Here is a 24,691-nt window from a genome sequence, read left to right on the forward strand (position 1 = left end):
CACACACACACACACACACACACACACACACACACACACACACACACACACACACACACACACACACACACACACACACACACACACACACACACACACACACACACACACACACACACACACACACACACACACACACACACACACACAACAATACTAAAGGAGATTCGTTCCTGCATTTATATGAAGTTGTCACTCCCAAAACTTGACTTTTACAGTAATAATGCTCAGCCTGAGCTTGTGAATGAGATATTGAGAGATTCTAGGAAGACGCTGAAGTTTTCTGACTGTCACAACAAATTCATTTCAGATTAAAATGTCTTCCTCTTCATTTAACTTAAATATGCTCAGCATTAAAAATTTTCTTGCTTTTTATTGCTTTTATAAACTACTATCATCTTTTAAGTAGCCTACAGAGGAAATAATACTCACAGAGCACAAGAGGAAGTTGACTGAGCTTCATACTGACCCAATAATGACAGACGGTTAAAGACACAGACAGAGTTAAAGCCTCGAGACTTCCTGATACATACAGTCAGATCTTTAGGAACATAATGACAGATTAAAGACATACAAATGTACCTCATGTGTTACAGAAAACCTTTTGATAAACTTGATAATCTTGTAACGAGTTTTCAAAAAATATCAGGCAAGTTTCCTTCTGAAATGTTGTCACGATTCATTCAGTACCAAAATAAAGAACATCAGTTTTCCAATATGAGAATTCATATTTTTGTGTGTTTAATGGAAAAGGAAACAATACTTTAATGGATCTTTATTGTAATACAGTAATAGTATTTGCATTTATAACTTTATAAGTTAAGATAGGGTGACCAAACGTCCTGTTTTTCCAGGACATGTCCTGTTTTCACGTCCTGTCCTGGCTGTTCTGGCTGTTTTTTATAAAGTGATGAAAATGTCCTGGTTTTCATTATTTTTCATTGGGCCATTAAGCGTGTACTTTAAATACACGCTTGCCTTTGCACACAAAACATGAAACCGGCTTCGGCTTCGCCCTGTCTTGTTATAATCAGCACGTTCCTCAATCCGCAGCGGCAAGCAGAGAGCACGTCAGAATACAGAGGCCTGTGTGTGTGTGTGTTCATCTCAGCCTCATTGGTCTGTCACTGCTCGTCAATGTCAGAATATTTGAAATGACCAATCAAATCAAAGTAGGCGGACTTTAAGTTCACAGAATTTTAGCAGCGTGACTCGACGCTTCAGTTTACGGTCAAGTGTGAGATAAGATGTAAGCAGTGTTGGGAAAGTTCACTTTTTAAATGAACTAGTTCAAAGTTCAGTTCACAAATTTTAAAATGAACTAGTTCAGTTCATAGTTCAAACTTCAAAATTTTGAACTAAAGTTCACAGTTCCAAAAAATTAACTAGTTCAGTTCTTTTTTTCCATATGTTGCTGCGAGCTATTATTTTTCAAAATTATTGCCACAGCCCATATAAAACCACAGACAGCAATTATGTTATCAGTTTTAACACTGAAACTATGCGTCAGATTTCATCTTCATATCCAATTTTAAAATCCTTATCCAACCAGAGTTTACATAGCATTGAGGGTAGGGTTGCCAACTAAACAAATGCGGGACAATCGTGCATGGTTCTTTATAGGAAAATGAGGGACACTCAAAATATTTGTAGGCTATAGGCTAGGACAACATAACACAGTAGGCCTATATGTCATTTCAGGTTCGTATGTGTTTAAAAGGTTTTCAGACAACACATTGTTTTGATTAAAGTCATATTACACACAAACCATAGTTCAAAATAATAGCATTTATCTGAAATAGAAAGCTTTTGTAATAAACACTACTTTTAAAGAAATTAAAGATATGAATAGACTACTTTTATTCTGCAAGTACATTTATAATGTTACGTTTTTTTATTTCTGATAAATTTACTTTGAACCTTTTATTCATCAAAGAATCCTGATATATATATATATATATATATATATATTTTTTTTTTTTACATTAATAATAATCAGAAATGTTTCTTGGGCAGCAAATCACATCAGTATATTATTCCCTCAGGACGATTTCATGCTTTCTTGCGTGGCTGGATGTATGTTGGACTCACAATAATCACGTTGTTTGAATTCGTTAAAACTGATTTGCCGAAATCAAAACCCAGTCGGACAGTGAAAGGGATTTGCCGTTAGCGCGAGTCAGGATCGAAGCGACCAGACAGCGGAGGATTCTGTGCGCAAATCAAACAATGATTTGTCCCAAAATAATAATTAATTCTTAATTTAGAGTTTGTAATGATGCGCGTGAGTGTAGACTGTGATTGGATGATGACCGGTGTCGTGATCAAGTGCCGTGTTGCTGTTGTATCAGATTCAGTAATACATCAGTGGTTAGATCAGCGTCAATAAACGGGACAACGGAGGTTCCGAACGGGACAAATACATTTCTATAGAAATCTTGCACCCTTTTGAACGAAGTTAAACTGAGAGAGCGTGCCGTTCACAGCCACCAGAAGGAACGAGTTCACAGTAACGTTCATCAGGCAGTAATAGAGTACGTTCAGTTCACCTTCGCCCAAAATATGAACGAGTTCATGAACTATCGTTCAATGAACGCGTTCAGGCACAACACTGGATGTAAGTAGCTAACAGCGTAAAAAAAAAAAAAAAAGCCCAAATGTAAATTCACAGATGATTTACAGAGAAAATTCCCGTGTTTTCGTTTCAGTCGGGATCCGTGTAAAGAAGAATGCATGAACTGCAAAGCTGGCAAGTACGTGTCAGTGTCAAATAAAGGTGCTAGCGACCTAGAAGCCCACATAAAGAAAGTATCTGCTACAAGAGAACATCAGGAGGATTGAAATAGTTTTTGTTTTTTTTCCTGAAATAGTGTAGTAGATTTTTTATTTTAGTAGTAGATTTTTAACCTATGCTACCCAGATAGCAAAAAATATCGGCACGGCTTCTTTTTGCCGCCGGCCCCAAGCTGTCGGCTATAGGTGCGCCCCGCTGGCGGCGATGAAGCGCTTGCCGCCGAATACGTCACTCCCATTTCTTGCGAGATGCCGCCGGCGAACAGCCGCCGGGCCGCCGACTTCATTCTCTCTGACGGTTGCCGCCGTCTAAATGAACCGCGGCCGGCTGGCGGCAAGCCGCTTTGAAATCGACCAGCCATGAGTGAAACTGACAGCATCTTAACTTCTTTTCACATTTAAAGCGATTATAATTATTATGTGAATTATATCAATTTTTGTTGTTGCTCCAAAGCCATTAGGGGTTATAACAGATTTGACTCTGATTCCATGATAAGGTTTAGGAAATTACATTTAAATTACTTTGAAACTCTGAAGCGATAATATGTAAAATATATAGAATTATTTTATTCACTTAAAGGTATAGCGGAGGATGTTTTACTTCCTGGTGGGTAACCTATACTATTGGTCCTCCTAATTGTCAATCATTCTGGTGAATCAATCAAACTTTTCAAAAAGTGGAGAGGGCGGGTCTTATCTAAAATTTGGAAAGATCCTCCGCTATACCTTTAAGGTGACAATTCTTTACATTTCTTTGATTTATGCACAATTTGAGATGCACCAATAGACCAAACAGAATTCCTTTTGTAAAACTTACTTGGCAATAAATATCTTTCTGATTCTGATTAGTTTTTAAAATAAATATTTCATTCATGGTATGAACAATTTAGCAGAATAAATGGATGAAGTTAGATTTTTCACCAATGCTTGAAATCAGTGAACAGTGAAAGACATCTGCAACTTGGCCAAAATCTTGGGTTTGCTTTATATTTTTTTATTAATTTGCAACCATGGTAATGTCTATGAGAAACATGAAAATCCCTGTTTTGACCTGAAGGATAAAGTGAAATATTTATAAATATTTTGTCTCTCTGTCACTCCAGGAAATTGTGGTTATGTCTTTCATTGTTTTACAAGCTCAATTTTTTATTTATTTTACCTTTTACATGTATAAGGGATTACTTTGCAGTTTGCAATTGCGAGTTTTGCGACCTGTACAAATGTTTAAGAAAGTGTTAAAGCACAAACAGAGAAGTACCTCCACCGGTCGAGAGGGGCAGCACCTAAAAAACTGAAGCAGATTTACTCGTCTCGTCACACGGTTTCAGTATTTGGAGAGAGGAAATATACGATCTTTTAAGTAAGTACATTTTTCCTTTTTGTGTAACGCAATATTACTATGTTCATTTTTGACATTGTTTTTAGTTCTTCTTCTTAAAATCTGTTCTTGCCTACACTGTTAGAAATTTCTTGTAATTTTACAGGAAATTCCTGGCTAATAGTTGCCGTAAATTTACTGTAAACAGTATACAGGACTGTTATTGTAATACTTAATACAACATCCCTACTGTAATTAATTACAATAATCATGTAAATTTACGGGTATTTGCCAGGAATTTCCTGTAATTTCACAGGATAGAATACTGTAAATATTACAGCAAAATGTTATATTTACGGCAACTCAGTAGCCAGGAATTTCCTGTAATTTCACAGGACAAATCAATATACTGTAAAACATTACAAGTATAAATATTACAAGTAAAAAGCTGTCATTTTCCGTATTGGCCAATTAAAAACACAACAATGGTATATTTTCTTTTTTTTTTTATTAACAAACTGTGCAAAAATACATATTACAAAAGTATCCACTTTATCACACACAAACAAAATTTTACTTTTAAAGGGATACTCCACTTTTTTGGGAAATAGGCTCATTTTACAACTCCACCAGAGTTAAACAGTTGAGTTTTACCGTTTTCGAATCCATCCATTCCCTCCGGGTCTTTAGAACAATGTCAGAGTTTTTGGTCCCATTGACTTCCATAGTATATATCTTTTCCTACTATGAAAGTCAATGGGACCAAGAAGAATGTCAGTAACCAGATAGTTTTTGGTCCCATTGACTTCCATAGTAGGAAAAAATATATACTTTGGAAGTCAATGGGACCAAAAACTCTGACATTCTTCTAAAGACCCGGAGATCAGCTGAATGGATTCGAAAACGGTAAAACTCAACTGTTTAACTCTGGGGGAGTTGTAAAATGAGCCTATTTCCAAAAAAGTGGAGTATCCCTTTAATGAAGAAGCTCACTTCCAGACGTCCAGGCAGCCTATCGTCAGGGGGAACACGATGATATGGAACAAAGGTGTCCAGCCAGACTTGAACTGCATAGGGGAAGTTGTTCATGTTACTATCCCATCAACTCAAAGTCCAGTTTTCTTAGGAGGGTGCAAACAGGAGCGTTGAGCCTGTGTCTCTTCTCGGCTTTACTGCCCGTCTGGGAGTGGATTCCACAAAAAGCTCTGAAAACCGAGAGAGAGGAAAAAAGTTTAAGTTTTCATATCTGTTAAATAATGACAAATACTGTGTAAAAAACATAAGTAACCTACTTGCTCATAAAATAAAATGACTTTGATGTATTTATTTAACATTAACAACTTTAACCATACAATTTAATTTAATGAATTAATGAAAGTTGTAATGTTAAACTGTTGTCCGTCAGTCTCTTCTGTTTACACAAATTATGTCCTGCAGGGGAAAACCAACTCTACTATAGAACAGACACTTAACAGCAATAGGTGGGTCTCCATCCAACTTTTTAATGCACATTTTAACCATTTGAAAAAGAAATCCTGACTGGAAACGGTTAAAATTCACATAAAATATTCTAATGTGAACAAAAACTTCTATGTGGATTGACAAATTTGCATTTTTTGCAATTATATCAGGTGTTTCAAGTTGCCCTGTCAACCTTACGTTTTGATCCCACAGCTGTTCACGACTCCTAGGTGCGTGACCATTTATAATTCGCATTACAGAGTTGATTGAAATGCTCTCCAATTAGAGGTTTTTTTTGCCAAATTTTTACGAATGCGTTTAAAAGTTATGTTTTAATTGGATGGAAACCTATCTATTGACATCATTGCATAGAATATATCATAGAACCTAACAATACTGGTAATAAGGTAATAATTCATGGGACGTTACATATGAGAATGATGGATTCACTTTACAGTAAGGGGACATGAATTATCATGAATTCATGTATAAATTCATGCATGAATTATGCATTCATATCTCATGAATCATCAGGAACTAACACAAGTTCAATGTTTTCATTCATGACTTCATGGGTGAACAACACCTTAATTAAAACAATAACTAAGATGGGTAAATCATCATGAATTATGATTTATTACGCATGATCATGATGTTTTCTTTGTTCACAGTGTTTTCTTTGGTCCTTAGAAACACTGATGAACAATGTGCTAATGGTCGCATAACTGTGAACAAAGAAAAGCATCACGATCATGCGTAATAAATCATAATTCATGATGATATACTCATCTTAGTAAATTTTTTTATTAAGGTGTTGTTCACTCATGAAGTCATGAATGAAAAACGTTGAACTTGTGTTATTTCCTGATGATTCATGAGATATTAATGCATGAATGAATGCGTAATTCATGCATGAATTTATACATGAATTCATGATAATTAATGTACCCTTACCGTAAAGTGTTACCTCATTTTCTTTATTAGTGTGTAAACAGTTTAAACATACCTTTGTATAAAGTCCCTGAGGCGTCTTTAGGATACTGCATGTTGAACACATAGTAAGCAGCGAAGGTTTCAGCCACTCCATTCAAAAGACTGATTTGGGCCCCATCACAACTGTTCCTTCTATGAACACTTGTTGCTATTAGTGTCTCTTCTGAAATGCATTAACACAATATGATAATAAAAGGTGAGTAAATCATGGGGTAATTTTCATTTAAAAGTGAACTACTCTATAAAATAATGGAAGAATATACCTTGCACAATTTAGCAAGGTGTGCTGGATAGGTCTCTCTCTCTCTCTCTCTGGATATCAGCAGCTGTGGCAGAGGGCTAGGCTAGGGAATAAAAAACGTAAACATTACCAAATGTATTACCAATTACACAAATACCAAATAAAAAATCTATTATTATTTTAGTCCATATAGTCTGCCAGGCAGCCACATGTAATTTGAGACAAACAAAATGGTTAACTTAATTTTAATACTACTGATAATTTGCTGCCTTTTCTGAAGACAAAGAGAGCATTGAAAGCTTTTCAACAGAACCCAGGCTCCGGAAAAAATAATAATTTTATGATGATGCTGGTTGGATTTAGTTGCGCACGCGCAGTTTATTTTAGATACAGACAGTTACATGACTGCTCTTCCAACCTGGTTTGCCAAGCACAAAGTAATGTTATAACATATGAGCATACCAGATGCTATATTCAGCTTATCTCACAGTTATAGCTGACTCACATAATTAAAGATACCAGCATTGTCGTTTAATTAAAACCCATATTTCAACTAAAGTTTGCTTGTGTTTATTCAGTGACCGTAAAATCTACAAACTTCGTTTATGCTAGTGTGCAAACCACGGCTTCAAGACCCCCGATTACAAGACAGCAAAGCAGAAGTCCTAATAATGTTACGACAGCCTGTCCAGTAGCACGTGTAATCAATGCAATAATAACCTGAGCTAACTGATCGGGCTAACGTTAATGCTTATTTTTAACAATCTGGGCTAACGTTATTTGAGCTATCGTCATTGTGGTGGTTGTTTTCCATTAACGTTAGGCTACGTTACAAGCTCAGCTCTACTCGATTCTACTCACCATGTTTGTTTTTCCATTGAAAATAGTGCCGTGTATCTGCATGTGGTAACGTTACCATTTTCTTTATGGATTGAGTAACTTAAAGAAGACGCCGCTTCACCGCGGTCAGTTCAGGTTTATAACGTCGTTACCCGGGAGGGAGCGGGGCGAGTTGAGCTAACGTTATATCTAACATTACTCTAGCTAATGTTACTGAAATATACCAAGCGAAAAATTGTGAATATCTCGTACCTTGTAGCTGCATGTGGTAACTTTTTTCCGTATGGGTTGAGTAAGAAGACGCCACTTCACCGCGGTCAGTTCATGGTGTTGTTTTACCGGGAGTGAGCGAGTCGAGTCGGGGCGAACGTCACAGAAGCTAATGTCACTGAAATAAAACCAAACGAAACAATCACCACTCATATGACCGGTATTAATATATCCATAGACTTATAAAAATAGATTTCATGTTAACGTTTCATACCTGAGATGTGTTCCTTCCAAAAGCTGCTTCTTCCAAAAGTGTTTGATTCTGGTGCCGTTGGCCGCCACGGTACCGCGCAATTTCAAAATTCAAATCGCAGCAATCCCACAATGCTATGCGGTGGCTGTAAAATAATGCTTCTACAGTGTAGTTACAACAAAATTACAGGACTGTCCATAAATTTCCCATCATGCATTTGTATTTACAATAAAAACATGAATACAATATGTTGTTGTAAATTTTATTGTAAAAATTACATCAATTGCTAACAGTGTAACTAGTCAAGCTAAAGTAAGTTAGCCTTGTTTGCAAAGTTTCCGCCATGTTTCTGACATAGCTAGGCTAACGTTACTTAGTTTCTTCCTGGCGTTGAGTTTTTTTCTTCTTCTAAGTATGTTTAACTGTTATGTATGTTTATACAAGTGTGAGTACATGTGGTTTAAGATAGTATTGGTCAGTCGAATTAACTAACGTTACAGTTCCTGAACTACGGACAATTATTCTGCCGCCTACGTGGGAATGGTAACGTTAGCAAAATCTTCACGACAAGAAAGACTGATTAGTATAACTTGTGTTGTTTTCTAACTAAACATAATTATGCTGCTAGTCTAGATTACAGTGTTCGCTACCACATGCTGTTTCACCTTTTTTACACACTGAGTTCAAGCATGTTCTAACGTTACATGTTAAATGTATCTAGCTACAGTAGGTAGCCAAACTTTACATCTAGAAAGACTAGTTTAACTTTTGGTGTTTTCTTACAAAAATAACGATGTAGGTTGTTTATATGATTTTGTTTGTCTGAACATGGTTTTCTGTTGATCCACTTGTGAAAATTACTGCTTTTTCGAAGGTGTGAGCATTTTAATGTTGTTGATTTTGCCTGAAAAAAAATTATCAAAAAGTATACTTTATGCTAATGTGTCTTCTATTTTAGATGCTTCACATTGTTCAGTTTATCAACAAGGAGGATCTGCCATTTGCAGTGGTTCCGCAAGAGTGGCTCAGCGAAGGGCATGTGCCATTGGCCCCCATTTAACCTCCGCAAAAAAGACAAAGGAACAATTTAGCCATCCGCTGCACACCTCCACACAGCACCTGGGAGAAACATCATTTTAAGTTCATGAAGGGAGCAGGTAAATGGGTCTGACTTGTACATTTGATTTTCCTTTATTTCATCTGTGTAATTTATTTGTCTGTTTATTGTGGATAACGGAATCTTTCATTCATTATTATTATTATTATTATTAATATCAAATTTCTGTTTCCTCTTTCTTAGAACCAGGTTTCTCCCCAGTAATCCAGAATCCGCCAAGAGTTTGAGTACAAGTAAGTGATGTTATTTGTGAAGTTTTTTTGTCTTGGAAACTATTGCTTCTATTTAAAGTTGGCATGAACTGGAAGTTACAAACGACTTTTCTCCAGTGTTGTGACGTATTTCCAAGTGAAAGGGAATATTGAATAGAGGAGCAGGGTTTTACTCTAGCGCTCCTCCTCTCCATCTCTGCTCATAGCAGACTAATGGTTTGAGGGGAGTTGCCACGCCCTCACGCCATTGCACATGACCGGAAGAGAAGTCGTTTCGAGGGGGGAGGGAAGGGTAACGTATTTGATTAAAGATTATAAGGGTACATGAATAAAAAAAATAAAATGAAGTGCACAGATGAATCATTTACATAAACACTACAATATTACATATAAAAATACAAATTGTAAAATTTGATTTCATGCTGACTTTAAGATGATGAATCCTTTAATCATAATCTGTTTTTCACTAGGACACTTGATGGGAATCGCTGCAGCAGTTTCTGGATAAAAGGTGTTGAGGTGTGTTGTACATTCCATTAGCTTTGCACAGTTCAATTATTGTTTCATTTCTGAATATGCAATACTCTGCATTGAAATGAAAGCTGTTATGTTTGCTCCCCCAGCTCATCAAGTACTAAGCTTTACTCCCCCGGCAGCAAATTTTCCCTGGCAGCAAATGGGTGAAAACTCTGGAGGTATGTAATACGTTGCGCTTAACTAAGTGTTACATTTAAGTCCAATTCATTAAATGTATGCAATAACTTCAAACATATTTTTACATGTCAATGATTATCAATAGGAGGGAGAAAGTCATTGCTCTATTGTTGGCCCTTGTACTCCAATGGCATCTCGTGTCAAGCATGAAGTTTTCAGCTGTGAAGGTATATTCTAGCCCTATGTCTTAATGTCCAGTGTTTTCACAGTATTGCAATTAGTGCCTTTAGTTGTTTGTTTTATTTTATTTTTTAAATGTAGAACCAAGCCCTGAGGGAAAGCAATGCACGAGCAGGTGAGAACTTGCACTGTTTCTTAAATTGTACTTTTTTGTGTGTGATGTAAGTCCAAAATTACCATATGCCTTTCATTTTGTAGCTTCGGATGACAGCGGCTTACTTCAAGAGCAGGTGAAGCAAGTTCAACAAACAATGTTGAAGACGTTTGCTTGCACTGGGCAATCAGGTACAACTTGCAAACAGCACCTGTGGTTGTTGGTTTAATTCCCACTGGGGCTACCTGTACATGTAGTAGACCTAGATATAAATGTCATAGTTTAGTAGTTGAGGGACCAGGACTGACTATTTTATTCTGGGAAACCCTGTAGGTGCAGATCAGACCCTTATGCTGTGACGTCTTGCAGAGTTTGGCGATGTTGTGTCTGTTGGAGTTATCCCTGTCAGGGGATCTGTTACTCCCCTACACACCCAGGAAGATTTGCCATGTCTTGACAACAGTTTGAAGCAGGATAAAAAGCTCCAGGAACAATTTGTAAGTTTGCTGATTATAATGCCATAGAGTAATCTAAAAAGTAAAATTTAAGATTGTATACTGCATATATTACAGTCTGAATCCTCAGCCTTTCACAGGCCTTTTTTATTTATTTATGAGAAGCTTCAGAGAAATGTAATTTGTAACACTTTTTTTGGATTTTCAGCTCGGTGTAGGGGATAAAGCATGTTTTAGAGACATGTTCCTTTAGACCATTGTTCAAAGTAAGTTGGATATTTTTTTAATTATATTTAAGTAGATGTGTATGGCCTCATGCAATTAAAATGAAATGACAGATCTGTATTTTCTAAATTAGCCATCCGGAAGAACCTGGCAACCCAGGATGCCACTGATGAAGCGGTCTAGGTTAACGTTTCGCGTTACCTGAAAGGAGCATCTGACCGTGAAGGCAGAAAAAGGCACCGCACAGCTGAGAGGGACCCACAGCCGACCACTTAGGCTGACTACTGACACCCCAGAATCACTAGCCCCGTTTACATGTAGCATTGTATTCCGATTATAACCGTTTAAAAGTCCAATCAGAATGAAAATGCTCCATGTAAACACCTCAATCGGAATAAAAATGCTCAAACCGATTGACATTTCAGTCGGATTGAAGGGGGTGGAATAAACCTTTTCATGAACCGATCAAACGAAAGATTGCACCATGTAAACAAGCTGATCCGATTACTTTGAGTGTGCGTCTTTCTGCGCATGCCTGGTTTTGACATCCCGGCCGGGATTGTGTCGTCAGAATACAAAATGGCGGCGGCGAAATCAAACTGGAGTGCGACGGAGACAAACGTATTGATTAGTATTTTAAAAGAACAGAACATAATTGAACGACTGGATGGTAGAAAGTTTAGAAATACTGACCTCTTCAAAAACGTGCACGACAAACTGAAAGAAGTTGGTGTGGACCGTACGGTTGAACAAATTAGAAATAGGTGGAAAACGTTAAAGTCGGCGTATTACAAAGCTAAACTGCACAACAACAGGAGTGGAGTGGATCCTACGAACTTCCCCTTCTATGACCAAATGGACGAAGTCATGGGCGGGCGACCACTATCCAACGTGGGAGAAAACGGAGTGGATGTTGGCTTTGAAGAAGGCCCTGATGTGGAGACCTTAGATGAGGCTAATGTTAGCGTTTCTGGTAAGTTTTCCTTAACGTCACTACATGGCCCCTTTACTAGTCAGGAAAATAATTAAGTCAGTCAACCAAAATTATAAATACAGCGATGTACAAGTTTTGAATTGTAAGTGAAAGTATTCCAGGAAATGCTACTTTACTAAAAGTTCATAATTATAAAAGTACTAAAAGTAGTTTGTTTGGACTAACTTGCTTGCTTAAAAGCTACCCTTCACAAAAATGAACCATGGTTTTATTACATTAAACCATGTTATTTTGGCATATTTTGATTATCATTTGTATAACTACGCAAATACCATGGTTAAACTATGGTTCTTGTAGCAAAACCAGTGTTAATTTGTTGATACCATGGTTTTACATGTTTTTTTGTTTTATTTAAAAGTAAACCCATGGTTAATTTCAGCAGTGTGAAGAATTGAAGCATATTATGTTTGTAATGCTACTATTGTCCAGACAGCTACTGTTATTTAATGTATTTTCTTTTAATCCCCATCACATGTAGATGATGAGCACAGCATCACAGAGGCGAGAGAGAATGATCCCACACAAGATGCATGTGAAGGGAGTTCACATGCCAGCGATTCGACCGTGCAGAGCACTGCCAAAAAAAGTAAGTTGCATTCACATTAGCCGACAGAAATTCTTTAATGCTTAATTTTATGTAAACATTAAAACATGCTCCTTTACCGTCCCCACACTACCTTTGAAATATACCACATAATGAATAAACATGTATGTACATAGTATGTCAAAAATATGGTGTTTGCAATGCAGCAACTGTGTTAAGGCCAGCTGAAACGTTTACTGTTTTTAACAGGAAGCAAATCAAAATCTGCTTCCGGGTATGAGAGAGCACTGAGGACTTGGTCGGTTGATCAGCAGGCCTTCCTACAAGAATTACAGTCATCCCAGAACAGATGGGTAGAGCAACAACAAGAACAGAACAGAGAGCATGAAGAGAGATTTTTTTTTCGTTTTATTGAGGAAAATACACGCACTACAGAACGTCTAATTGGCCAGCTTTTTGATGGGTTGAGAGGTATCCTCCATGATTCTTCACAGGCAGCTCCACATCGGCACCCTTATCACCCGCACACACAACATCCATACACACAGTCCCAACATCCATACACACAGTCCCAGCATCCATACCCACATTCTCAGCCATATCAACATCCCCATCCCGACCTAGATTAGGATAACAAATGAATAAAAGAACAAAAGTTTACCTCATTTATGAGAAATATTGTTAAAATGGATTGTTCTACGAAAAACCCTTGTTTAATGAACAATAAAACAGACTAGAACTGCTTACACAGAAACACACACAACCTCAAACATACATAAATTAATACATGCACATACACCCTCTACCTCAAGCATACATGTACACACACACTCTTAAACAAAACAAAATCACACATGCACAGCACACATACACTACCTCAAGCATATACTTTACACAGAAAAGCCACTGTTCCTAGCACTAAAGATTGCACTTTTGTAGGCAGTTTTGCCAAAAGTTGTTTTATATATTTTATTTTTTACAGCACTTGACAGCATTGTCGCTTATTTATTATTTTGTATGAAAGACTTCTGATGTAAGATTCAGAAATATTTTGAATGTAGGTAAATGCGTTATTGCACTATACTGCACTGTCACTTAGTGCTTTTCATATTTTTCTGTATGAAAGATTTCTGATTTAAGAACATTAAATATTTTTGAATTTCATTAAACATGTTCATACATATTATGAGCCGTGTGTTTTATTTAGACGTTAAAGTAGGTGTCCTGTACGAAGGGGAAAGTGATTAGCCATATATCGGGTTAGAGCCTCCCTTGCTGTGTTGCCAGTAGCAGTTTCCTGCCTGTACATTTGCAGACTTGGCTGTGGGTAATTTACTGTGGAGTCACGAAGTTCCTCCACCCAGTTGCTGTTACAGAAATCTGTTTCTTTTTGGCAAAAATTGTGCAAGGCACAGCAGGTAGCGATCATAGTCGGTGCAAACGTGAAGTGGAAGTCACTCCTCTTAAGAAGTACCCTCCATCTTGACTTGAGGATACCAAAAGCCATTTCAACGCCTACCCGGACAGAGCTAAGGTACACGTTGAATGACTGCTGTGCTGGGGTCAAATTTGGTGAGTTGATATAGCCTTTCATGAGCCAGTCCAGGAGGGGGTAGGCAGGGTCACCAATAATTTGAAGCCTGACTTCTTCTCCCTCAATGTTCTTGACAGACTGAAAGAGAGGACCAGAAAAGGGTAAATTATTTTCAGTTGTGATTGTGTGTAGGCTCAATATTAAGGTAAGGTTAAGGTAATGTTGGCAATGACCCCACAGATATGTTGTATTATTAACCCGTCAGCATTTTGTCATATACATCTCCTCAAGGTGTTTGTTCTGCTAAACACAAAGGACATTTTTATGAAGAATGTAGAAAACCGACTTGTGGGACACCACTGACTTCCATAGTATTTTTTTCCCCCTACTATGGTGCCCCAAAACAGCCTGGTTACAAACGTTCTTCAAAATATCTTTTGTGTTCAGCAGAAGAAAAAAAAAATGCATACAGGTTAGGAACAACATAAGGGTGAGTAAATTATGACAATTAAATTTTTTTGGGTGAACTATGCCTTTAAAGAAAATCCTTTGCAAATAATGTTGATGTAGAAAAAAGTAAAAAGAATGTAGTTCATGAAACATGTAAAAAAAAAAAAGCTATTAGAAAATCAAAGCCCGCTAATTTTTCCAGCCAACAAAGCCTAATTGTATACACTGCCGTTGTATTTGTAATTTGCAATATAGTATTTTATCTCTGATATATTACATTGACATATGGGTTATAGTGTGATTTATTTATTTATTGTCCTTAAGGTCCCAAGTGTAACTATTTTGTGTACCGGTATGCATAAATACATTTCTGAAAGAAAATATTAAAATAGAAAGGTAAAATGTTAAAAATCCATCAAAAATAGACATCTGCCAATGTGTATAGTTGGCAATACAGGCAAAATGATAAATGTCCCTATTGACACACAAGAGTTAATTGAAACATTATTTACTGAAATGTATTAGCCAACTGTATACCTTTGGCAGCAGGTGAGCCCTTTGAAAGAGGTCAGACATGCGCAGAACGTTTGCATCATGTGCACTTCCAGGCATTTTGCAGCTGATGCTCCTAAAACTAGAGGCCAACATCACAGGGTCAGACTATTAAATAAACGTTGAACCTTACATGACTTGTAATCATAATGACTGGTAATAACGTGATATTGAATAATAAATATATGCATTGGCAATGACATAAGATGATGATTAAATACTCACTATTTAAGTAGTTTAAATGTCTTACCAGCATTTGTCATCCACTACAGCCTGTAGAACATAAGAAGGCCAGCCCTTTCTGTTGACGAAATCTTTGTATCCACCAGACGGAGGGAGAATCGGGATGTGTGTGCCGTCGATAAGACCCATTACTTGCGGGACAGAATGCACCTCTTCAAAACTCCGGGCGATTTCGGAAGCCTCGACCTCATCTGGCATCCGTATTAAATCTCTTATCGGCCCATGCACCATTCCCTTACAAAAAATATATACAAACTTTTGTACAGTGCTCTTGTCAACACCGAATTGATTTGCCACGACACGGTATTCTGCACAGCTGCCAAGTTTGTATAAAACAATAGCAACGCGCATAATTAGGGGAATGGGATTCCTGATGGTTACGTCTTCTGGGGACATAAATTCCTCCACCAGTCCACACAAGCGTGTGAACGACTGGCGTTTCATGCGAAAGTTCTGCTTCCATTCCAGGTCAGAAAATTCCAGTAGCACAACTCTCTCCCACCAGTCCTTACTACGAACCTTCATCCACATCCTTCTGGTCTTCCGAGGAGGGAGGGGTAGAAAATCGATGCTTCGTATCGCAGTAACGTTACCACAACTAAAGAGGCCAGCTTCTTGCACCCGTCTTCTTCTCAAACAGCAAGTAGTCACGCTGTTGCTTGAATAAGATCAACACAATGCCTACAACTAGCGCGACGATTAAGTGATGCACCATCTTGACAGGATTGAAAACGCGGGAAATTATGACCCAGATGCGGCAGACAAGCTGTGTGCGCATGTCAGAAAATGATTCCGATTGAATGCGTCAGCATATGTAAACACCAGATCGGTTTAGACAACATCCCATGTAAACAGTCAACCGGAATCGGTCAATCAGAACGATCTCAATCAGAATAGAAAAAAAGTGTGCATGTAAACGGGGCTTGGAATCCTTTCTTTATCTTGCAGTCAGTAACATCAAGACCCCTAAAGAAGTCAGAAGTGTCACACTATACTCACTAACTGTGGAAATTACTTTTTTTTTTTTTTTTTTTAAATAATGCTTGTAAGTCCTTGTGCCACAGGTCAGCATTGCAGCTATAATGGTCTATTCTACTCCAGAGCTTTACTATAAATTACTACTACTTAACCTATTGTTAGAAATGGCTTGTAAATGTGATGTCATACTTTGATTTATTTGGTATCCTGCACAGATTATTTCGTATCAAGTATTCTCTTTACTTGTCATAATGTTTACAGGTAATTTTTTTCACCCTAGAGCTGTCCTCTTTATATGAACAATTATTGTAAGAGTTGTAATTTGCTTGTAAGGCTGTTTTTTGTTTGTTTGTTTTTTACCAAAATTTAATAAGAAACCTGCATGTTAGTATATTGATTTATTTATTTTTCTGTTATGTTTCAGTGATTTGACACATCTTGTTTAAATGACAGTTAATGTACTTTGAAATGTGGAATAAAAATGCCAAATGGATATTTGTCTGGTTTGAGCAATCATTATTCTTGATAAACTGCATGCTATAAATATTAAATATTATATATATATATATATATATATATATATATATATATATATATATATATATATATATATATATAGCCAGAATAAGCGGCGGCAGATCGCTCGAAAATAGCGCTTGCCTCCAGCGGGCCGCGGAAGGGCCGCCTTAAATATAACGGTGGCGGGACGGCGGTTGGCCCGCGGGCCGGCCGCGGAACGAAGGCGGTAGGAAGGCGGTTGCCGCTTTTAAAAAGCGGCTGCCGCCGGCGGTGCGCCGTCCAACGTGTTTGCGATGTCGCCATTCTGCCGCTTCTACTGCCGCCGGAGCGCCGACGGTGGTCCGCCGACTCATTGCTATCTGGGTATGACCATGAAAAGAAATAGTGTCATGTAAAAGGAGTAAAAGCTAAAAAAAAAAATTGTTTATAGTATTCTATTGTTGCGGGCCAAACATTGAATGGAAAGGATGTACTTCTTTATGTATTTAAGTACAATAACAAAGTTGCAAGGTTGTGAATGCATTTGTCAAGTATTTTTTGATGCATTCACCCCCCATTCCTCATAGATCTGTTTTCCCTTTAAGCCAAATGGAAATGATCCAAACTTAGAAGGATGTTTTCATTAAACAGTTTCATTACTACAGAGCTGAAGAGTCATTCAAGGAAATCATGTTAGATTTGTGAGGTAACTGGGAATGTATTGAATGTAGAGCCCGACCGATATATCCGATATTAGGCATTTTCCAAACTATCGGTATCGGCATTTATAACGGCCGATAAATGAATATTTAAAAAATAAAATAAAAGCGGACGAAACACCCTTCAACCATGTTATGAGTGTTGGCGCTGCATAGTTTGTCCACCAGAGGGCACTGTACAAGGAAGATCGCTCGGGCTAGAGAGTGGTTACGAACAGAGTCCAGAGTTCACCTGAGTCGGGAGACGGCAGCACTGGATGATTCTGTCAGCATTAAAGACTTTTAAAATAATTTAACTCGCGTTCATGTTTGAATGCTTTGTGTTTGTGATGCAAAAGACTATGCGCGCTAACCATTACCATAGTAAACATAGTAAACGCTTGAAGATACGCATAGTAAAAAAACATAGTGAACGCTTTAAGAAATCAGACCAATCATAAAGGCTATCACAGTCATGTTTTTATTGTATCTGTCAGTAGCCTACGTCTCGTCTCTTTATACCGGACTATCATAAAATAAAGCAACTTTTTTTTCGGGAGCTTTCTCTGTTTCTCTGACTGAAAATATCTGTATGTGAGTCGAGAGAGTGCTAAAGCTCCTCAGGCATATATGTCACAGTGTCTGTTGTGTTTCCACTGGGTGTCCACTAGGGGTCCCTTCCTTCCTGTTTCCATTCATCCTGGAACCACATTTCCCATAATCCTGGTTGGTCCCATCACTGGTGATTATTCCCTGCTGTTCCCAATTATGTTGTTAGTGTCTGTGCATATATACCCTGTTTGTGTTAGTTCATGTTACGGAGTCATTATTATATGTCACTCGTCTACACTAAGGTCTGTTTCTAGTCTGTTCTCGTTCTCGTTCTCGTTTTTGTTTTTGTTCTTGCTTGTTTTGTTTTATTGTTATTCTGACGGATTAAATGGTTTTCGACACTGGCATGGACGACTACGATTCTGATTATTATAACTTAGATGCTTGCATGGATGATGATGATTTGGACTGCCCTGAGTACTGTGTTGCTGCATTTGGATCCACCCATTTCTCCGCTAGCGATCGTGACAGAATGACTCCATCACAAAATGGATCCAGCAGCATGAACATTTTGCAGGCTTTTGCATTTGTGGTCCGTCAAAGGGAGGAGGCCATGACGCTCAGGGTTCCTAAAGACCTTTCGTTCGACAACAGAGAGTCTTTTAGAGGAGAGCGGTTGGCCCGATTTTCGGGGACCCGTGGAGCTCGCAGAGGAGGAAGTACTAGAGGTGAGCCCCGGACCCAGCCTCTACTTCAGTCTTCCTTCGACCATGGTTCAGTGATACGCGGCCCAGAACACCCTTCGCCGCGGGTCCTGTCCCGTCCTGAACCTGCACCTCGCCAGAAGGGACGACGGAGGAGGAGGAAGACTTCCTCTGTGACAGTTCCGGTGGTCCCAGTTCCGGTGGTCCCGAGTCCGGTGGTCCCGAGTCCGGTGGTCCCTGTTCCGGTGGTTCCCGTTCCGGTGGTCCCAGTTCTGGTGGTCCGGAGACGGAGGAGGAAGAGAAAGGCCTCCTCAATGACCTCTCCGGTGGTCCCTGTTCCGGTGGTCCCTGTTCCGGTGGTCCCTGTTCCGGTGGTCCCTGTTCCGGTGGTCCCGAGTCCGGTGGTCCCGAGTCCGGTGGTCCCAGTTCCGGTGGTCCCGGAGGCCGCCCCCTCCGAGCAGCTCGCTGTCATCCCTGAGATCATCTCGGAGCCGCCCACCATCAGTCCTGCCACGACCAAGAGAGCGGTCTTCCTCTTCTATGCAGTGGCGGTACTGCATGCGTGGAGGAAGCACAGCACGCCTACCGAGCCTGGGTCTTCGGACAAGATGGTCGCCGCCGAGAGTGTTCACGTCACGTCTGCCGAGCCTGTGTCTTCCGACAAGATGGCCGCCGCCGAGCCTGTTCACGTCATGCCTGCCGAGCCTGTGTCTTCGGACAAGATGGCCGCCGCCGAGCCTGTTCACGTCACGCCTGCCGAGCCTGTGTCTTCGGACAAGATGGCCGCCGCCGAGCCTGTTCACGTCATGCCTGCCGAGCCTGTGTCTTCGGACAAGATGGCCGCCGCCGAGCCTGTTCATGTCACGCCTGCCGAGCCTGTGTCCCCTGACAAGATGGCCGCCGTCGAGCCTGTGTCTGTTCCTGAGCCGGTGGTGTCTGTTCCTGAGCCGGTGGTGTCTGTTCCTGAGCCGGTGGTGTCTGTTCCTGAGCCGGTGGTGTCTGTTCCTGAGCCGGTGGTGTCTGTTCCTGAGCCTGAGCCGGTGGTGTCTGTTCCTGAGCCTGAGCCGGTGGTGTCTGTTCCAGTGCCTGAGCCGGTGGTGCCAGTTCCAGTGCCTGAGCCGGTGGTGCCAGTTCCAGTGCCTGAGCCGGTGGTGCCAGTTCCAGTGCCTGAGTCGGTGGTGCCAGTTCCAGTGCCTGAGTCGGTGGTGCCAGTTCCTGAGCCGGTGGTTTCTGTTCCTGAGCCAGTGGTGTCTGTTCCAATTCCTGAGCCAGTGGTGTCTGAGCCAGTGGTGTCTGTTCCAGTTCCTGAGCCGGTGGTGCCAGTTCCTGAGTCGGTGGTGTCTGTTCCTGAGCCGGTGTTCTCTGTTCCTGAGCCGGTGGTGTCTGTTCCTGAGCCGGTGCCTGTTTCGTGGCCGCCCGAGGGGTCGTCTCCGCCATGGCCGCCCGAGGGGTCATCTCCGCCATGGCCGCCCGAGGGGTCATCTCCGCCATGGCGGCCCGAGGGGTCGTCTCCGCCATGGCCACCTGAGGGGTCGTCTCCGCCATGGCCGCCCGAGGGGTCGTCTCCGCCATGGCCGCCCGAGGGGTCGTCTCAGCCCTGGCTGCCTGCACGATCTACTCCGCCCTGGCCGCCCGAGGGAGAGTCTCCGCCGTGGCCTCCTGAAGGGTCGTCTCCGCCGTGGCCGCCTGAAGGGTCATCTCCGCCCAGACCGCCTGATGGACTATCTGTTCCGCCCTGGTCGCCTGAAGGGTCGTCTCCGCCCAGGCCGCCCGATGAACTGTCACCCCCAGTGTTCATTCCCTCCCATGGTCCTGGCCCTCCGTCCCTCCCCCTGATCCCCCACAGTTCCACCTCCCTCCTGGACTTTTTGTTGAGTTTTGTTTGCTATTATGGAGCGTCTGGTAGCCGCTCCGTAAGGAGGGGGTTATGTCACAGTGTCTGTTGTGTTTCCACTGGGTGTCCACTAGGGGTCCCTTCCTTCCTGTTTCCATTCATCCTGGAACCACATTTCCCATAATCCTGGTTGGTCCCATCACTGGTGATTATTCCCTGCTGTTCCCAATTATGTTGTTAGTGTCTGTGCATATATACCCTGTTTGTGTTAGTTCATGTTACGGAGTCATTATTATATGTCACTCGTCTACACTAAGGTCTGTTTCTAGTCTGTTCTCGTTCTCGTTCTCGTTTTTGTTCTTGCTTGTTTTGTTTTATTGTTATTCTGACGGATTAAATGGTTTTCGACACTGGCATGGACGACTACGATTCTGATTATTATAACTTAGATGCTTGCATGGATGATGATGATTTGGACTGCCCTGAGTACTGTGTTGCTGCATTTGGATCCACCCATTTCTCCGCTAGCGATCGTGACAATATATTTGTAGAAATTATCATTCTTTCTAAATGTGATGTAAATATGTCCTGTAACTACCAGATAAACAGAAACAGACGCGACTGAAGAAGTAAGTGTGTCGTCTTTCTTTTGTGAAATAGACCTAACGGTAATTTATTTCTGAGTGACTAATGTGCAGTTTTGACATAAATTAATTCATTATGATCAATCAATGTATCACTTTTTATTGTAAACCTGTGGTAAAACATCGATGCTTGGGTTTTAAATATTCAAGTAAACAACAAAAATGCCAGCAAACGGCCGCTTTTATCATGTTTGTTTTCAACGCGGCTAATGAGCTTGGAAATCACAACGAACTTATTCTGCCTAAATAAAGTAATGATTACTGTATTTATAACTAGCACATCTGTAGTTCCAGTCTCTGCATTGTAAAATGTAAGTTAGGCACGCGAGGAGTGAACATTTAGACATAGAGAAAAAGTATCAAACATAGCCTGTGCATAAAAGTTAGCTTTTCTTTTGCACGTGTGTGAAATCCAAGTGTGCGTTACTTCGTTTAGCTGCAGCATTAACGAGTCACATAATGTATTTAGTGCATCACTAAGTAGTAGATTTTAGAAGGCAGGCAGCAAATGATGATTGAAAATGGTTTGTTGTAGCTTGATGGAATAGATGGATAGAATTAAAAGAGTGCAGGTAAAGGGATAAGCAAGTTGACATTGTAATTATAAGGTAGCTTATAACATTGACATTTGGCAGACGCTTTTATCAAAAGCGACTTACATTGCATTTCAAGGTACACATTTACAATCTTATCAGTTCTTCACACATACACATTATTACATAATTGAATTATTACTGAATTAATAATTAATAATTCAGTAATAATATTACTGAATTATTACTGAATTATTACTGAATTATTACTGTCAATAACACAACGCTCTGATGTGCACTTCACACATCCACCATCACCTCCTGCAACCCCTCTCCTCCCCCCTTCTGCCATCCAACCTGAGCTTAAGGTCTGTGTGGAGGACGTGAGCCGAGTCTTCAAAAAACAGAAGACTAGGAAAGCTTCAGGCCCAGACGGCATCTCATCTGCTTGTCTAAAAGCCTGCGCTGACCAACTGGCCCCAGTCTTCACGCAGATCTTCAACAGATCATTGGAGCAGTGTGAAGTTCCCTGCTGCTTCAAACGCTCCACTATCATTCCGGTTCCCAAAAAACCTAAAATCACTGGACTTAATGACTACAGACCTGTCGCTCTCACGTCTGTGGTCATGAAGTCGTTTGAAAGACTGGTGTTGGCCTATCTGAAGGACATCACTGGACCCCTTCTGGATCCCTTTCAGTTTGCTTACAGAGCAAACAGGTCTGTGGATGATGCAGTCAACATGGGACTGCACTATATCCTGCAACATCTTGACAGACCTGGGACTTATGCACGGATCTTATTTGTGGACTTCAGTTCGGCCTTCAATACCATCATCCCTGATCTTCTCACAGCCAAACTGACTCAGCTCTCCATGCCATCCTCAATCTGTCAGTGGATCTCCAGCTTCCTGACAGACCGGCAGCAGCGAGTGAGACTGGGGAAGCTCACATCCAGGACCCTCACCATCAGCACTGGCGCCCCCCAAGGGTGCGTTCTCTCCCCACTGCTCTTCTCCCTGTACACTAATGACTGCACTTCTAAAGACCCCTCTGTCAAGCTCCTGAAATTTGCAGACGACACCACCGCCATCGGTCTCATCCAAAATGGTGACGAGTCTGCTTACAGACTGGGGGTTGAACAGCTGGCTGTCTGGTGCAGCTATAACAACCTTGAGCTGAACACGCTCAAAACAGTGGAGATGATTGTGGATTTCAGGAGAAAATCCCCAGCACTCCCCCCTCTCACCATCATGAACAGCACTGTGGAAGCAGTGGAGTCATTCAGGTTCCTGGGCTCTACCATCTCTCAGGACCTGAAGTGGGCAAATCACATTGACTCCATTGTGAAAAAGGCCCAGCAGAGACTGTACTTCCTTCGCCAGCTGAAGAAGTTCAATCTGCCACAGGAGCTGCTGATCCAGTTCTACTCAGCCGTCATTGAGTCTGTTTTAAGCACTTCCATCACTGTCTGGTTTGGTTCAGCTACCAAATCGGACATCAGGAGACTACAACGGACAGTCCGGACAGCAGAGAGGATTATTGGTGCCCCCCTGCCAACCCTCCAGGACCTGTACTCTTCCAGAGTGAGGAAGAGAGCAGGTAAAATCATCACAGACTCCACTCACCCTGGACACCCCCTGTTTGAACTGTTACCGTCAGGACGGCGACACAGATCACTGGCCACAAGAACATCCAGGCACAGGAACAGTTTCTTTCCACAGGCCATTTCCCTTCTGAACACTTAACATGCCCCCCAAGGCATATGCCTGCAAGTGCAATACTCCCACTGTCTAGTGCAATATTCTCTTAACTCAGGTGATATTTATATTTATATTTATATTATTCATACTACTCAAAATACTGTAAATATGTTCATAATCTGTAACATGCACTAGACTCCCACTGTCTAGTGTAATATTCTCTAACTCAGGTGATATTTATATTTATATTATTCATACTTCTCAAAATACTGTAAATATGTTCATAATCTGTAAATGTTTATTCAGACTAAACCCAACTGTGACCCCTTTTTTTTACTTTTTATACTATTTTATTTTATTTTATTTTTTTATATATTTTATTCTTAGAATTTGTATTACTATGTTTCTTGTTGTATTTGTATTTGTATATGTGCACTGGAAGCTTCAGTACCAAGAAAAATTCCTTGTGGGTGCAAGCACACTTGGCAATAAAGCTCTTTCTGATTCTGATTCTGATTCTGAATATTAATAATAATAGTTGACTTTTTTTTGTTCAAAGGACTTTAAGCTTCATATCTTAAGTTTGTATTTTTATACATTATATTTATCAGAACTTTAATATATTCCGTTCTGTTGTGACAATAAAACAAACACGTTTATTTTTAAACTGCATTATCATATTATTTTAGTAAGGCTGAGGACTCTTAAATAAGGAAAAATAACTAATGTTAGGGAAATCTGTTCATGTTTTGTTACGCGTTTCTGGATTTAAAAAATATATATATATCGGCCGATATATCGGAATATCGAATTTTTAAATCACCAAATATTTGTATCGGTATCGGCCTTAAAAATCCTTTATCGGTCGGGCTCTAATTGAATGTAAAGAATATGACTGAAATTAATCTTCTGCTTTGTTTGACTTTTAATAAGGAAACTCAAGAGAGGTATACATAAAATAACATGTGTAGATGTATAACTGAAAGTCAATCTGGTTTGTAATGAGTGAAGCTGGTAATTTTAAATGTTTAAAGTTTGTTGGGTTTTAAAGGGTTTCTGTATTGTCTGTTTTGTGGGTCAGCATTGAATGTGCACTAGCTGTGGGAACTACTTGACACTACAAGTAA

The 24,691-nt window shown here is 40.2% G+C and overlaps 1 protein-coding gene and 2 long non-coding RNA genes across 6 annotated transcripts in view; 1 reads left to right on the forward strand and 2 right to left on the reverse strand.

Annotated features, from left to right (window-relative positions):
* Window positions 1-23,937, reverse strand: part of LOC309508069 — a 34,819-nt gene extending 10,882 nt beyond the window's left edge. The window contains exon 1 of the long non-coding RNA XR_014209364.1: window positions 23,433-23,937. This is a non-coding gene — a long non-coding RNA (uncharacterized lncRNA). The remainder of the gene's footprint in view (window positions 1-23,432) is intronic.
* Window positions 4,927-8,405, reverse strand: LOC309508002. The gene is made up of 4 exons (XR_014209345.1): window positions 7,899-8,405; window positions 6,829-6,909; window positions 6,579-6,728; window positions 4,927-5,316 (listed from the first exon to the last, which is right to left on the reverse strand). It is a non-coding gene; the product is annotated as an uncharacterized lncRNA (long non-coding RNA).
* LOC309507915 (uncharacterized protein) lies at window positions 8,992-11,313 on the forward strand. 4 transcript variants are annotated; one of them, XR_014209292.1, is made up of 9 exons: window positions 8,992-9,266; window positions 9,410-9,459; window positions 9,909-10,133; window positions 10,238-10,319; window positions 10,414-10,447; window positions 10,531-10,617; window positions 10,760-10,923; window positions 11,090-11,147; window positions 11,240-11,313. XR_014209292.1 is itself a non-coding variant. In XM_082182369.1 (7 exons), exons 2-6 carry the CDS (start codon window positions 10,299-10,301, stop codon window positions 11,132-11,134), a joined length of 315 nt encoding a protein of 104 aa, XP_082038495.1. In that variant the 5' UTR covers window positions 10,047-10,133; window positions 10,238-10,298; the 3' UTR covers window positions 11,135-11,147; window positions 11,240-11,313. The 4 variants fall into 4 exon arrangements, 2 of the variants coding, with proteins under 2 accessions (XP_082038495.1, XP_082038494.1); XR_014209293.1 differs by lacking the exon at window positions 11,090-11,147; XM_082182369.1 differs by lacking the exons at window positions 8,992-9,266; window positions 9,410-9,459 and having other exon boundaries at window positions 10,047-10,133; window positions 10,796-10,923.
* Window positions 23,938-24,691: the final 754 nt, after the last annotated feature.

Source organism: Leuciscus leuciscus, assembly GCF_965113295.1.
Source record: "Leuciscus leuciscus genome assembly, chromosome: 1".
Lineage (NCBI taxonomy): Eukaryota > Metazoa > Chordata > Actinopteri > Cypriniformes > Leuciscidae > Leuciscus > Leuciscus leuciscus.

What these genes read in the sequence shown, in the direction of transcription:
- LOC309507915 (XM_082182368.1), top strand. Translation starts at nt 10,299, where the DNA reads ATGAAGTTTTCAGCTGTGAAG. An exon ending in TGAAGTTTTCAGCTGTGAAG is followed by an intron (nt 10,320 to 10,413) that starts GTATATTCTAGC and finishes TTTTAAATGTAG; the next exon opens with AACCAAGCCCTGAGGGAAAG. An exon ending in GGAAAGCAATGCACGAGCAG is followed by an intron (nt 10,448 to 10,530) that starts GTGAGAACTTGC and finishes TTCATTTTGTAG; the next exon opens with CTTCGGATGACAGCGGCTTA.